At 41.8% G+C, this 15,498-nt stretch overlaps 1 protein-coding gene across 3 annotated transcripts in view; it reads left to right on the top strand.

Annotated features, from left to right (window-relative positions):
* LOC110450837 (solute carrier family 12 member 4-like) overlaps nucleotides 1-15,498 on the top strand; it is a 106,707-nt gene that overhangs the window by 69,836 nt on the left and 21,373 nt on the right. For all 3 annotated transcript variants that reach the window (XM_021498604.1, XM_021498603.1, XM_021498605.1), the window contains 8 exons: nucleotides 3,459-3,673; nucleotides 4,878-5,015; nucleotides 6,239-6,337; nucleotides 7,204-7,261; nucleotides 8,195-8,313; nucleotides 10,012-10,186; nucleotides 10,544-10,642; nucleotides 11,865-11,984. In XM_021498604.1, the coding sequence (XP_021354279.1) occupies nucleotides 3,459-3,673; nucleotides 4,878-5,015; nucleotides 6,239-6,337; nucleotides 7,204-7,261; nucleotides 8,195-8,313; nucleotides 10,012-10,186; nucleotides 10,544-10,642; nucleotides 11,865-11,984 (1,023 nt within the window). The remainder of the gene's footprint in view (nucleotides 1-3,458; nucleotides 3,674-4,877; nucleotides 5,016-6,238; nucleotides 6,338-7,203; nucleotides 7,262-8,194; nucleotides 8,314-10,011; nucleotides 10,187-10,543; nucleotides 10,643-11,864; nucleotides 11,985-15,498) is intronic.

Raw genomic sequence — 15,498 nt, 5'->3', positions numbered from 1 at the left:
AAACTATTTCAAACTTAAAGTAAAGATCTACTTGGCCGATTGAACTGAAACTTTGTAGGAATGATCGAATCATGGTCCTGACAAAGTGTTGTTATTTTTCGGGTCAATCAGAAATACAATTTGGCTGCCATGGCCGCTATTTTGCTACTAAGTTCTAATAGGCCGATCTCACTTAAAATTGGTCTAGGAATGATCAGCTCATGGTCCTGACAAAGTTAAGTTAACATTATACTATTTTTTACTCAAATTGGTACATATTTCAACAACAAAAATAAATACTATAGACTCAGGTGACCGTTAAGGCCCATGGGCCTCTTGTTAATTATTTGGTCCTTAGATCATTAAAACTCATTTAAACTGTCCTTTAAGTCATGTTTGTTAAAACATCAGAATCATGTTTGAGACAACCCCCAAGTTGTATTGGAGATTGTCATGTTTGAGACAACCCCCATGTTGTGTTGGAAATTATCATGTTTGAGACAGCCCCTAAGCTGTGTTGGAGATAATCATGTTTGAGACAACCCCGAAGTTGTGTTGGAGATTATCATGTTTGAGACACACCCACGTTGTGTTGGAGATTATCATGTTTGAGACAACCCCTAAGTTATGTTGGAGATTATCATGTTTGAGAAAAAACCCAAATTGTGTTGGAGTTTATCATGTTCGAGACATCCCCAAAGTTGTGTTGGAGATAATCATGTTTGAGACAACCCCCAAGTTGTGTTGGAGATGATCATGTTTGAGACAACCCCCAAGTTGTGTTGGGAGATTATCATGTTTGAGACAACCCCCAAGCTGTGTTAGAGATTATCATGTTAGAGACACACCCACGTTTTGTTAGAGATTATCATGTTTGAGACAACCCCCAAGTTGTGTTGGAGATGATCATGTTTGAGACAACCCTCAATTTTTGTTGGGGATTATCATGTTTGAGACAACCCCCAAGTTGTGTTGGAGATTATCATGTTTGAGACACCCCCCAAGTTGTGTTGGGAGATTATCATGTTTGAGACAACCCCCAAGTTGTTTTGAAGATTATTATGTTTGAGACAACCCCTAAGCTGTGTTTGAGACAACCGCCAATTTGTGTTTGAATATCCCAATAACATTTGAGACCTACCCAAGTTATGTTTGAGATAACATCCCAAATCACGTTTGAGACAATCCCCACAAGTTATATGTATAACCCCTCCTCGAAACAACCCCTTCCCACACACTCTAAAAATATATATATATTGTTTGGTATGACCCCTTTATCTAATATATTTATTTGATACAGTCTCAATGTAGAGTTTGAACAATGAACAATTTGTTTTATAGTTGTGGTTATTGATAAATTCATAAAGCAGGCAAATAGAAATGATGTCAGAAGAATCAATGACTTGATGAAATGCATTGCTCCCTGTAGCTCTAGAAGAAACTAATTATTTTGCAAATATGATGTGTGTAAAAGTTCTTACAAATATAATAAACCAGTGACAAGTATAAGGTCCAATCTAAACCATGATTAGGATCATGGTCTAGGATAAGGGGTTATGATAAATTCAGATTAACACTATAAAGGTCATGATTTATTCAGGGTCAAAGGTTATGGGGTCATGACATATTCAGGTCAGGATTATGGGGTCATGATTTATTCAGGTCAGGGTTATGGGGACCTGGTGGCCCAGGTCATATGGCCATATCCCTAGAATCTTATTTGCCATACTGCTTTCATTTAGAATCTTTTGCCATGATTGCTTAAATATTCAGGTGAGCGATACAGGCCCTTTGGGCATCTTGTTGTAGATAATGGTAATGACACATATGTCTGGTATCTCCTTCTATGCTGGAGATTCCATTTCTTGGTCGTTTATCCCCAAGAAATAATCTCCCCGAGAAGACAATGAGATTTGTTTCCCCGTTATATCCCCCTTTTAAAGGATAACTCTCTGTTTGTGTTACAGATTTGTTTTGATTTCTTTATAATTTTCAGTTGGTATTATTTATATAAGTTGACAACTTAGATTTCACCACAAATAGGCTGCAAAAATGGTTCATGCAAAATGGGAGATCTTCCTGTTTTGATTTTCTTGAGATTGACGCTATGAAATGGGATTATCAAATCTAGCTGTGGTGTCTGGGATTCATGTTCTTCAGAATTCTAACTGTTTCCAATCACTAACATTGTAATGTTGTGCTGTGGGGTTTTGAGTGACTATATATACATTTGTATTTGTATCTGTGGTACCTTTCATACTGACTGGAGGGTTTGATGAAATGAACTGTTACTTATCCTTAACTTTCCTTCCTTTCATAAAATTTGGATATTTTTGGAGTCTGTGAGATTTTTACTGATACTGAAATTAAGTTAAATATAAATATAAATTATAATTATTCATTAATTTTGTAAACATTGAATGTCAAATGACTTGTAATGACTTAAAAATGATCCAATTGTCAGTGTATACAATATTGCTCATAGGATGGAACAGCCATCGAGAATTCGAAGTTCAGGTTTAAAATCCTTGTTTTGAACATTGCATTTTCTTTTCCATTTAAAACACTTACATTTAATATGACAAAGTGCCCTTTGTTCTATCACAGACATTTTATGTATGTTATTTATAGTTCATACCTTAGAGCAACTTGCTAAATTAACTTTTATTTTTTTACAGTAACAGAAACCATTGCATGAATGAGAAGTCATATCTTGATTATTGATCGAATAGAGAATATACATGTTTGTTTGGATGTTTAAAGCTTACCGAGTGCTACTGTTATAGCCAGTCTAAAAATGTATTTCTTTGACGTTGATAGAATGGTTTAAGAAAATAGTTAGGTAGTAGAATTGAATGACTAATCTTATAATATTAACTCATTCACCCCTGAAACTTCATAATGGTCTATTTCAACATTTTAATTGGGAGAGTTCAAATGTGTCTTTAGGGGTGAATGCAGATTTAATAACAGAATAAGAAAAGAAAGTCCTCTTTAGAACCGATCAATATCGGATCCTGTAGAGTTACTTCCCTTTAACAAACCACAAAATCAGCAGTGGCACTAGAAACTGAGGAAAGATAAGCCAAGTCCTAGTGATCTTTCCTATTAGATAGCTTAATGGACTAATGTATTCTCAATCCGGTCAGTAGAACAGTAGTAGAAACCGAGTTATAGATGTAGACTTACCACTAGTCCTTTATAAGTTATCAGCTGACGGGTTGATTTGATTACGGTATACATGTATGTATTTTGAATGACCGACTGACCAGATAATTTTGTTGCTGTATATGCATTTTGAAAGGCCTACTGACTGGTCAATTTTGTTGCAGTATACCAGTATGTTTATTAAGTGACCGACTGACCGGTCAATTGTATTGCAGTACCGGTATATCCATATTAAGTAACCCACTGACCAGTCAATTTTGTTGCAGTATATACATTTTGAATGACCAACTGACCGGTTGATTTTGTTGCAGTATATGTACGTTAGGGGACCGGCTGATGTCATCCAAAATAGTGGAGGTCAATGGGACGTTCATGTGTTCCAAGAGTCCAAACATTTCCGGAGGTATTTTCTCAACCTATTGCACTGTTTTCAACGGGACGACTGACTGTCGGGGGGACTACCTGGAGGACCATCAGGCCAAGACCATACCTGGAATCCCTGGTCTTGGTAGCGGCGTTTTTGTCGGTAAGTCCTCATTTTATATGAGCACCTGGATATGGCAGAGAGATCTATTAACTCATTCACCCCTGAAAACACATTTGAACTCTTCCAATTCAAAGGTGGGAATAGTTCATTATGAAATTTCAGGGTTGAATAAGAACGTAATTAATGAAGTTTGTATGATAGTGTGCAATTTTTTATTGACAGTAAGACAATGTTAAACCTGATTAACTAGTTGTAATTTTGCATTACATGTACATGGTTTATCCAGATAATTGATTACTTTTAAGTTACTTTTCCCATTTAACTTATAGGGTTGTCCACTGAATCATCAAACATTCAAAATCACAACAACACCAATATTGTACATGTAATTGAAAATTTCAGTTGGGGTGACGTAATGAAGTCAAACAGCTGGAATTGTGTATTTTTTATTCCGATTTCTTAATAAGATTTTAGAATGTTCACACTATTTAACTTTCCAGAATTGTACTTAATTGGTTAAATGTATAGCTGTCAACCCTCCCTCATTAGGAGGGAGACTCCATCATTTTGACCAAAATTTGGCAATCCCCCTTTGAAACTCCCTCATTCAAGTCCAAACTCACACAAACTAAAAACCTACATCCCGTGGTCAAGTGATCACCTAGTTACTGCAGTGTATGTGTAATGATAATAACAGGTGTGTCTGAATCAAATAAATGCCTTTTGGGAAAGGGAAAATAAATTGATCAAAGCAGTTTTAGCAAAGCAGTTTCAGTCGCGTTTCATGCACTTTCTCACTATTTGGAAATGTGTAATGAGGGAGATCTCCCTCATTGGAGGTTTCAGAGGTTGACACCTTGGTAAAATGTAACATCAGTGTCAATTTTATTTTTCCATCTTAGACAAAATCCTTCATTCACACAGCGTTACCTTAGATCATAGATATTGATACTGTCCAGGGATCTTTTTCTCACAGAGTTCTAATTTTCATGATTTTCTGCAAAATATCATAAACAGCCCACAAAGTTAACAACAAATTAGTTCATATATACGTATGCTATAGCAGGTTGGCCGCTAGATCAGAAATCTTCTAAATAGGTATCCCGCAAATTTGTCAAGTTTCGCAAATTCATGCCAATTAAAGACTGAAAAAAGGCTTTTACACTGTTGTGATTTTGGTGGCAGATTTTAACATTTTCAGAGAGAAGACAATAAGGTCATTTTCACAAACAATATTTTTCAGCGAACCTGAACAACAGGTACACAAGGAAAGATAAGATCATTGGTACGGACACGAGCAGTGTATCGCAGGCCGAAATCATTGCCGACATTACGTCATCATTCATGGTTCTCCTAGCTATCTACTTCCCCTCCTGTACAGGTGAGAACTGGATATATGTTTGTCTTTGTAGTTAAACACTGGAAATACATATAAGGTAAGTGGCTACCAAAATATGGAGTTTAATATTATTATGTCTTTGAAACCCAAATGGTTCCGTCGTTGGTTCATATACTGTAAGCATAGGAATCATCCTGTCCATCCGTCCCTCTGTCCTTGATTCTTGTCAGCGTAACTCCTCCGAACACTTGTGTTGAATTTTTAACAATTTGTTGGAATTTTGGCACAAATTGAGTACATTTAATTACATGATATTTAAATGTGCATGAAGAAAGGAAATTGTGATCCAATTATGTTTCCTGGAGTTATGGCCCTTGAAACTCTAAATTTCTTCTCCACGAACATTGAAGTGCAAGCCGGGGGTTTATCTCTGTAAATCGCACACAGTTCCTCAAGTTTTAGTCGGGTACCTGTCGTGGATGACATTATAATTCAACTTCTGATTTAACTGTCATGAAACTTTTTATATAATTGTGGTACAGACATCATCCCTTGCAGGAGTTAAAGTTCTCAAAACTAAATATGATGTTAGCTGCCCAACACACTAAGTATTTCTGATCACTTTTAATCACAAGTGTATCGGTATCATCTGTAATGCCATGTTAGTACTGTGAAATCAGATATATTTGAGGTGGCCCAAATTTTGTGGTTTCCAGACAAAAAAAACCATTTTGTGGGTAGATGAATTCGTGGATTAGTACCCACTCAAACAGAGAATGGCTTTATATATCAAACTTGTAGTTACTTTGCAGACCTAGGAATTCATTGAAGATTACCCACGAAATTGATGAAATTAAAAACCCCACAAAAATTAGTAATTTCTTAGTATGGTTTCATGGTGATTGTTTATTTATTAAATGTTATAAACACATGCACATTTTTGTACATTTCAAATATGTGTAACAGAAGTCATTGTTTTTTTCAATGCCTCCGCTAGGACCGTGGAACCCATGACCTCTAGTGTACTAGTCTCTACAGAATGAGCTAAAGAGATGTGTTCCTTAGTCAAGTCAGTAGGAAGGGGCTGGTATTTTGTACCAAGGTGACCTTATGTATCAAATCCATTGTAGTGTTCAAGGCTAGTGGTCTTAAACGTTGATTTCTGATTTTAGAACTCTTTTTGACTGGAGGTGCAGATCTTTATAAGGTAACATAAATCCTTAACTACATTAGGATGTTTTCATGTTTGACCTCTAACCTTGCAGGTATCATGGCAGGGTCCAATAGATCTGGAGACTTGGCTGATGCTTCCAGGTCCATACCAACTGGTACCATCGCTGCCATAGCAACAACATCATTTGTCTGTATCCTTAACCTAGACAGCTGAAACCTATAGGGCATGGTATACCACCAGTAATAGGGGAAGGGGTTGGGAGGTGGGGGTGGGTGAGGACTTCATCAAAAATAAAAAATAAAGCACATACACAGATTCTTAGTATATTGAAATTATTATTTCATGAATTAAAGAAAAATAAATCATAAGGTATTAAGAATATATGAACTTAAAATTAAATTATTTGTCATTGTATATTGTGACTCCCTTGGAGATATGAGAATCAGAACAATTTGGAGAAAATATCAGAATCGTGAAAATTAAGAAAACATTCAAAATGTAACCATGTAATAAACAGTGGCATCAGTACAGTTAGGATATCATTTAAACAGTAGTGGTGGAGAAAACATCAGCACAGCAGGGAAAACATGAAAATTGGCACAGCAGGGAAAACATGAAAATCGGCACAGTAGGGAAAACATGAAAATCGGCACAGTAGGGAAAACATGAAAATTGGCACAGTAGGGAAAACATGGAAATTGGCACAGTAGGGAAAACATGAAAATCGGCACAGTAGGGAAAACATGAGAATCGGCACAGTAGGGAAAACATGAGAATTGGCACTGTAGGGAAAACATGAGAATCGGCACAGTAGGGAAAACATGAGAATCGGCACAGTAGGGAAAACATGAGAATCGGCACAGTAGGGAAAACATGAGAATCGGCACAGTAGGAAAAACATGAGATATGTAAACAGCATTCCGAAACAGCATCTTTTAATGATGTCACAAATAATGTAACAGTCTAAAATTGCCAAAAAAAAAAAAGAAAAAAAAAAAGTTAAATTATATGAATGTTTATCAAATGATATTGATTAGAATCCTGATCCCCCTGTAGACATCACTAGTGTGATCTTCTTTGCTGGCACAGTGGAGGGGGACCTACTCAGAGACAAGTAAGTGTCATCAATAAACAGATTTACTGCTTTTAAATCTACAAATTAAGATGCAACAAATACAACTGTAGCTGAAAATTAATTATAACAGACATGAGCAGTGGATTAGGATGATGGAACAGAATCATTAAGTTATCAAATTATAGGAGGCACAGTAGTCTAGTGGTAGGACGCTGGGCTCGTCACCGAAGGGTTGCGGGTTTGAGTCACGGCACAGCACTGTGTTGTGTCTTTGAGTAAGATACTTTACTCTACTTGTTCCAGTCTACTCAGCTGTAAATGAGTACGTGGTTGGGCAGTGCTAGAATTGTAGAATGCTAGCTGTGAGCACCGAAATGGCAGCACTGGCTGTTGCAAAGGCCCTATAACCACGTATAATAATTTGTGAACCGCTTTGAGACGACCTATGAACTAGGTTGTGATAAAGCTGTATATAAGAATCTCAAATAATTATTATTATCAATAAATTATCAAATTTAAAATGCATCCAGTACTGTTAAACTTGTAATCAGAGACAACCTTTGGGAAGTCCATAAAGTGGTCTCTTAACCCATTCACCCCTGAAATTTCATAATGAATTGGAAGAGTTCAAATGTATATTCAGGGGTGAATGAGTTAACACAGGTTCAATAAGCATGAAAATAAAAGCAGTGGGGAATTTTCTAGGAGTGGTCTCTATAAACACAGGTGGTCTCTTAATAGAGGTTGTTTCTAGAGCAGGTTTGGCTGCATTGATTTATATTAGCTTTCACAATTTAAAAAATTACTGGAAGTCTGGAAGATTGCTAATGTCATTGCCATATGAAGAAATCAATATGAAAATGATAAGGTATAATTATATACTGGTAAAAGGTTTAAAAGTAATAGCTTTGATGATCATAAAAGGGATTTATGTGGGCTGTTAACTCTTTATTAATAAGATTCACTTTCCAGGTATGGTGCCAGCATCAATGGAGGTCTGTTGGTGGCCAAGTTGGCCTGGCCTAATGAATGGGTCATCCTGGTAGGCTCCTTCCTGTCCACTCTGGGGGCTGGCCTTCAGAGTCTCACAGGTGAGTAGTCTGTCCACCCTGGGGTGGGCCTTCAGAGTCTCACAGGTGATCAGTCTGTCCACGCTGGAGGTGGACCTTCAGAGTCTCACAGGTGAGTAGTCTGTCCACGCTGGAGGCAGGCCTTCAGAGTCTCACAGGTGATCAGTCTGTCCACGCTGGAGGTGCATGGGCCTTCAGAATCTCACAGGTGAGTAGTCTGTCCATGCTGGAGGCGGGTGTTCAGAGTCTCACAGGTGATCAGTCTGTCCACGCTGGAGGTGCATGGGCCTTCAGAATCTCACAGGTGAGTAGTCTGTCCACACTGGGGGCAGGCCTTCAGAGTCTAACTGGTGAGTAGTCTGTCCAGGCTGGTGGCAGGCCTTCAGAGTCTCACAGGTATGTAGTCTGTCCATGCTGGTGGCGGGCCTTCAGAGTCTCACAGGTATGTAGTCTGTCCATGCTGATGGCAGGCCTTGAGAGTCTCACAGGTGTGTAGTCTGTCCATGCTGGTGGCAGGCCTTCAGAGTCTCACAGGTGTGTAGTCTGTCCATGCTGAAGGCAGGCCTTTAGAGTCTCACAGGTGAGTAGTCTGTCAGCACTGGGGGCGGGCCTTTAGAGTCTCACAGGTGAGTAGTCTGTCAGCACTGGGGGTGGGCCTTCAGAGTCTCACAGGTATGTAGTCTGTCCATGCTGGTGGCAGGCCTTCAGAGTCTCACAGGTGAGTAGTCTGTCAGCACTGGGGGCGGGCCTTCAGAGTCTAACTGGTGAGTAGTCTGTCCAGGCTGGGGGCAGGCCTTCAGAGTCTAACTGGTGAGTAGTCTGTCCAGGCTGGTGGCGGGTGTTCAGAGTCTAACAGGTGAGTAGTCTGTCCACCCTGGCGTGGGCCTTCAGAGTCTCACAGGTGATCAGTCTGTCCACGCTGGAGGCAGGCCTTTAGAGTCTCACAGGTGAGTAGTCTGTCCATGCTGGAGGCGGGTGTTCAGAGTCTCACAGGTGAGTAATCTGTCAGCATTGGGGGAGGATCTTCAGAGTCTCACAGGTGTAAATAGTCTGTCCACACTGGGGGTTGTCAAACCAAAGAAAATCTAAAGTAGAATTGGAACTTCTTGCAGCCTGATAAATTATGTTGACAATGTAGACAATGATATGAGTTGCTTCCCTTTGGCCATGTTACATAATGCACCAGATGGTGAGTGAATCTAGATAGAAATGTTTCCGGAGTAAACACATCAGAGGCAATTAAGGACCCCTGTACCACTGCCAAAAACTGAAAATTATGCAATCAAAATTTATTTTTCCTTAAGTGACTAAAACTGTGATAACACATTATTGATAAGAAAAGTATACCATGCGAGGCTTTTATGAAAAATAATAAAGATCAAATACTAAACAAACAAAAAAATAAATAATAGTTTTCTGAGTGGCTAGTCTGGGAACCAAGGACCTCAAATTATTATTCTGTCACTGTAACCAACTACAGTTATATCCAAATCAAAATTAAGGGGAGGTTGCTGTAGGTATGAAAAACCACAGTGCAGTGGGACCGGGATTCCCTGAAAACACATTTGAACTTTTTCAATCCAAAGGTTGGAATAGTTCATTATGAAATTTCAGGGGTGAATGAGTTATCCTGTGAGAAGTCCACATTGGACATTCACCATATCCTGTCAGAGAAAACTGATATAAATAGGACAGGAAAACCTTGTTTACACGACACAGGTGCGCCTCGACTACTGCAGGCCATCGGTAGTGATGGAGTTATACCATTCCTCAAGGTGTTCAGCGTAACCACAAAGCGAGGCGAGCCCTTTCGAGCCCTAATCATGACGGTGCTCATATCGGAGGTTGGAATCCTCATCGCCAGTCTGGACGACGTCGCTCCAATCATCACCATGTATGTACAATATATCTTAGTTGTGCTGAAAATTGAATGTCATTCTCGCCTGATAAAACGAACATTTTATACAGTACATATGGTTTGAAATGTTCATTTTGTATTTACATTCAAAGATTCAAACACAAACAGTATGACTATGTGTAGAAGTTGTCAGAATTAGTCCAACACTGAAAGTTTGTATCTAACACAGTTATAAAAATTATTTGTAAATGTGAAATTTTGGGAGATAGTATCCAAAATGCCAGCGTTATACAGTGCATTTGTTATGTATGAAATCAGCATTTCAAATTATTTAATGAAGCCTGCTTAATATAAATTTTGATTTGATATTTGTAGATATTTTGTTTGTTGAAGGTTTTTTCTGATGTGTTACGGATTTGTTAATATGGCGTGTGCTCTACAAACTCTACTGAGGACGCCCAGCTGGCGGCCACGCTTCAGGTTTTACCATTGGTAAGTACCGTAACTGGTGGCCACGCACGCTTCAGGTTTTACCACTGGTAAGTACAGTTACTGGTGGCCATGCTTCAGGTTTTACCACTGGTAAGTACTGTTACTGGTGGCCATGCTTCAGGTTTTACCACTTGTAAGTACTGTTACTGGTGGCCACGCACGCTTCAGGTTTTACCACTGGTAAGTACAGTTACCGGTGGCCATGCTTCAGGTTTTACCACTTGTAAGTACTGTTACTGGTGGCCATGCACACTTCAGGTTTTACCACTGGTAAGTACTGTTACTAGTGGCCATGCACACTTCAGGTTTTACCACTGGTATGTACTGTTACTGGTGGCCATGCATGCTTCAGGTTTTACCACTGGTAAGTACAGTTACTGGTGGCCATGCTTCAGGTTTTACCATTAGTAAGTACTGTTACTAGTGGCCATGCACACTTCAGGTTTTACCACTGGTAAGTACTATTACTGGTGGCCATGCAGGCTTTAGGTTTTACCACTGGTAAGTACTATTACTGGTGGCCATGCACGCTTTAGGTTTTACCACTGGTAAGTACTATTACTGGTGGCCATGCATGCTTCAGGTTTTACCACTGGTAAGTATACTGTCACTGGCAGCCACACTTGAGGTTTTACCACTTGTAAGTACTGTTATTGGTGGCCATGCACGCTTCAGGTTTTACCACTGGTAAGTATCATCACTAGAGGCCACACTTAATATCTTACCACTACTAAGTACTGTCAGTGGTGGCAATGCTTCAGGTTTTACCAATTATAAGTATACCATCACTGGTGGCCACACTTCAAAGTTAACGTCTGGTAAATATTGTAACTGGTGACCACCTGTTAGGTTCTTCAACATTTAAATACAGTCACTAGCAACCATGCTTCAATGCCTTTTACTGGTAATTACTGTATACCCAGAATTTTTTCTCTTTACCATTGATATCCATATTTGCCCAGAATTAATTTCGCCCTTGACATATATTTAATATATATAATAATATTGTTTACTAATGTTTCGCTGTCACGAGAACATTACTCTCATTACAGAGAGCAAAAAATGGCGAAAGTAAAACTACGGCAAACATTGTCCTGGTATACAGAAGTACATCATACGAATGAAATATCTTACAAATAAACCTAAATTTATTCTGTTGAAATACACACTGTTATTTTTTTATTTCACCACAATCTGACCTGTGTGTTGTGTTACGTTTCAGGGTTCTGTCTCTGATCGGTATGGCGCTGTGTATTACCCTGATGTTCATCTCCAGCTGGTACTACGCCCTGGCAGCCATCGCTCTCGCCTTTTTCATCTATAAGTACATTGAGTACAAGGGGTAAGTACGATTCATATATATTGTGTACGAGTTTCAAATACTGATATACATTGATTACCGGGTCTATTTTTACAATACTCATATACATTGAATACAAGGGTTGAGAATTACAATACTCATATACATTGAATACCAAGTCCAGTTTTACGATATTCATACACATTGAATACCAATTCAAGTTTTACGATATTCATATGTTGAAACAAGAATCGTGTATTACGATAAACGTTGAATTCAAGAGTCAAGTGTTACAATTCTTGTATATATTGAGGTTTAAAAGTGAAAACTGTTTACCGAAAAAATTGGTTGAATTTCAGCCTTTTTTCATCCTTCTTAATAAAGGCGAATTTATCACGACAGTGAAAACAAGTACACACCATACTATAATTAGCAATTTCATTTCAGTAATACTTACCATAGCTTTAGTATGCATATACAATACCTACACCCATCTTTGTAGCCCAAAAACAAAAGATTCAAATATCCCTACCTCCCTACCGTGACGTTACCTCTATCTCGATGACAGAGCCACGGAGTGATCTCCCTTCCTCTTCCTTTTATGGCGCCTGCTGCCTGCTGACGCCCGGAGCTTGCTCCATTTCAAAACTTTGTTTTGTCGGTTTGGTTTGAGTGTCATCGCGCAGCTCACTAATCCTGGCATCAATGCTGGTCAGGCGTACCCTCCCGGTCAGTTACCCGGACCCGGTCCTATTATGTCCGGTCCCGAGTTTCATTCTTCTGGGAACCTGGGGGTTTCCCCCCAGGTGTTGGGTTTGTTGGACAGGGGGCCGGTTTCCGGCCTCCGTTTTCCCCTGGCTTAGGGTATACTGGTGCCTGCGGGCAACCATCCTTGGGCCGCCCTTACCAGCCTGCGGATGGTTTTGGTTTGCGGCAGCATCCCGACAGTTACGGGCTTAGCCCATACATGTCCGGGTTTCCACCTGGAGGGAGTGGCGGTCCACCTTCGCCCTTTGGGCAAGTTGGCCAACCCCAGTCTCAGGCAGGCCAGTTTGGCCAGTTCTGGGGGTCACTCCCAGCCCGCGGGACCTTTCCCTTATCCTCCGGGATATGGGTTTAACCCCATGGNTATAGGGTATCCGACTTGCCTGAGGGTCGGATTACCGAGACAGAGCAGGCCGACATCCAGGACAGAGTGACCTCTGCCCTGAACGGGGCATTGAGAGCGCTGGCAGCTTTACAGGTGTCATCCCTCGTCAATGTCTTGTTGGCTAGGCGGTTTTCAGTTTTGAAAAATCGCCCGGTCGATGAGCCTTACCGTTCCAGACTGTTGACTGCCCCCTTCTCAGGGTCCACTCTTTTTGGAGGGGCCCTTCCTTCTGTTCAGAAGGATTTGAAGGAGGACTCGGTCGCCTCTGCACTTCTGGTGAAGAGGATTCAGGCTGAGAAGGCCAGTACCTCGCAGGGGTCAGCGCCTCCTAAGAAGAAGGCTAAACCTTCGGCTTCGCAGTCCTCTGCGCAGCCCAAGTATAAGCCTCCCTTCAAGGGCAACAAATGGAAGGGTAAGAAGGGTAAGAACCCTCCTGGGGGTAAGAAGAAGGGTTCCTGACTCTTTTCTTCCCTCCTTGGTCGTGTCAGACGACGAGTTTGGCCGGGAGGAATGCAGTCCTCTCGGCTCAAGCTTAGGTCCTTCTCCCGCAGGATTAGGCTTCGGGTCAGCAGACGATTCTCTTGCCTGGCAAGGTCTCGATCTGCCTCGACCAGATCTTCCTGTGGGGGGTCGTCTTTCTGCTTTCCTTCCAGAGTGGAAGGAAATTACGGAAGACGCATGGACCTTGTCTGTGATCAAGGAGGGGTTAGGCATTCCGCTAGTGCGGGATCCGCCCTTAGCGTCAGAGCCAATCTTTTTTCCTCCACCGGGGGATCCGGAAAAGGCTCTGGCGCTCCAGGAGGAAGTAAGGACCATGCTTTCCAAGGGCGCGGTCGAGGAGGTTCCTATGTCGGGATGCACTCCCGGGTTCTACTCCAGAATGTTTCTGGTTCGGAAGAAGTCCGGGGCGTGGCGTCCCATCATAGATCTAAGTGCCTTCAACAAGCACGTAGATTCTCCTCACTTCAAGATGGAGACTCCTCGGGGTATTATCGCCTCCGTGAGAGAGGGAATGTGGGCGACTTCAGTAGATCTAAAGGACGCCTACTTCCACATCCCCATCAAGAAGTCGGCACGGAAGTACCTCCGTTTTACTTGCAACGGAAAGGTCTTCCAGTTCCGGGCCATGCCGTTCGGGCTCACGACTGCACCTTTGGTTTTCACCAAGCTGCTGCAGGTGGTCGTGGGATTCCTGCACTCTCGAGGAATAGATGTTCACATCTATTTCGACGACTCCCTCATGCTCCACCTAGTGAGAGAGTCTCTGGTACAGGTCACCCGGTTGGTTCTGAAACTCTTACTCAAGGTCGGCTTCATTCCTTCCAGAGAAAAGTCGGAGGTTTCCCCATCTCAGGATTTTGTTTTTCTGGGGAACCGTTTCAATACGGTTCAGGGCATCGCCCTTCCACCGATGGAGAAGTTCGAGAAGGCCAGGGCTTTTGCTCTGACCTTTATCGGCCGGTCTCAAGTCCAGGTACGTTGGTTTCTCAGTTTTCTGGGATATCTCAACGCCCTGGCCGATGTGGTCCCCTTAGGGAGACTTCACATCAGGCCTCTCCAGATGTTTCTCCTTGCCAACTGGGTCCCTTCTTCAAGGGATTGGGAAGCCTTGCTTCCTCTGAACCAGTCGGTCAAGGAGTACGCACGCTGGTGGACTCATCAGGACAATGTTCTCCGAGGGGTTCCTTTGTCCAAGCCGGTTCCCATTATGACCCCCTGTACACGGATGCATCCATGACAGGGTGGAGAGCTTATCTCGACGGGCGTTGCCAGTCGGGGGAGTGGTCTGGGGAACAGCTCTCGGAGCACAGCAACGTGCTCGAGATGAGGGCTGTTCTGTTGGCTCTGCAGTCTTTTCGGGAGATCCTGCATTCCAAGGTGGTTTGTGTGGCTACGGACAACACTACGGTTGTCGCGTATCTGGAGAGACGGGGGAACCAGGTCTCACACCCTGTGTGCCCTCACTATCCGCATTCTTCTTCTTTGTCAGGAAATGCAGTTGACAATTTGTGTCCAGCATCTACCAGGCAGGATGAATGTTCTGGCAGATACTCTTTCCAGGCGCCGCCAGCCGGTTTTGACAGAGTGGCAACTGAATCCCTCGATTTTCGAGGGAATTTGTCAGGTGTGGGACAGGCCTCACATAGACTTGTTCGCCACTTCACTGAACAATCAGTTACCAACGTTTGTCTCTCCGGTCCCAGATCCAAGGGCTTGGGCCGTGGACGCTCTGTCTCTGGATTGGGAGGGAATGCATGCATATGCATTCCCACCCTTCAACATGGTGGGCAGGGTGCTGCAGAAGTTTCGGGAGCATCAGTGTTCCCTCCTCCTGATAGCGCCCCTGTGGCCGAGGCAGCCTTGGTTTCCGGAGCTTTTGTCGCTTCTGGTGGAAGAGCCCCTGGC

This window comes from Mizuhopecten yessoensis, unplaced genomic scaffold (genome assembly GCF_002113885.1).
Source record: "Mizuhopecten yessoensis strain PY_sf001 unplaced genomic scaffold, ASM211388v2 scaffold5519, whole genome shotgun sequence".
Taxonomy (NCBI): domain Eukaryota; kingdom Metazoa; phylum Mollusca; class Bivalvia; order Pectinida; family Pectinidae; genus Mizuhopecten; species Mizuhopecten yessoensis.
Note: the sequence above shows the minus strand (reverse complement) of the source record. Positions and strands in the feature narration are given on the sequence as shown.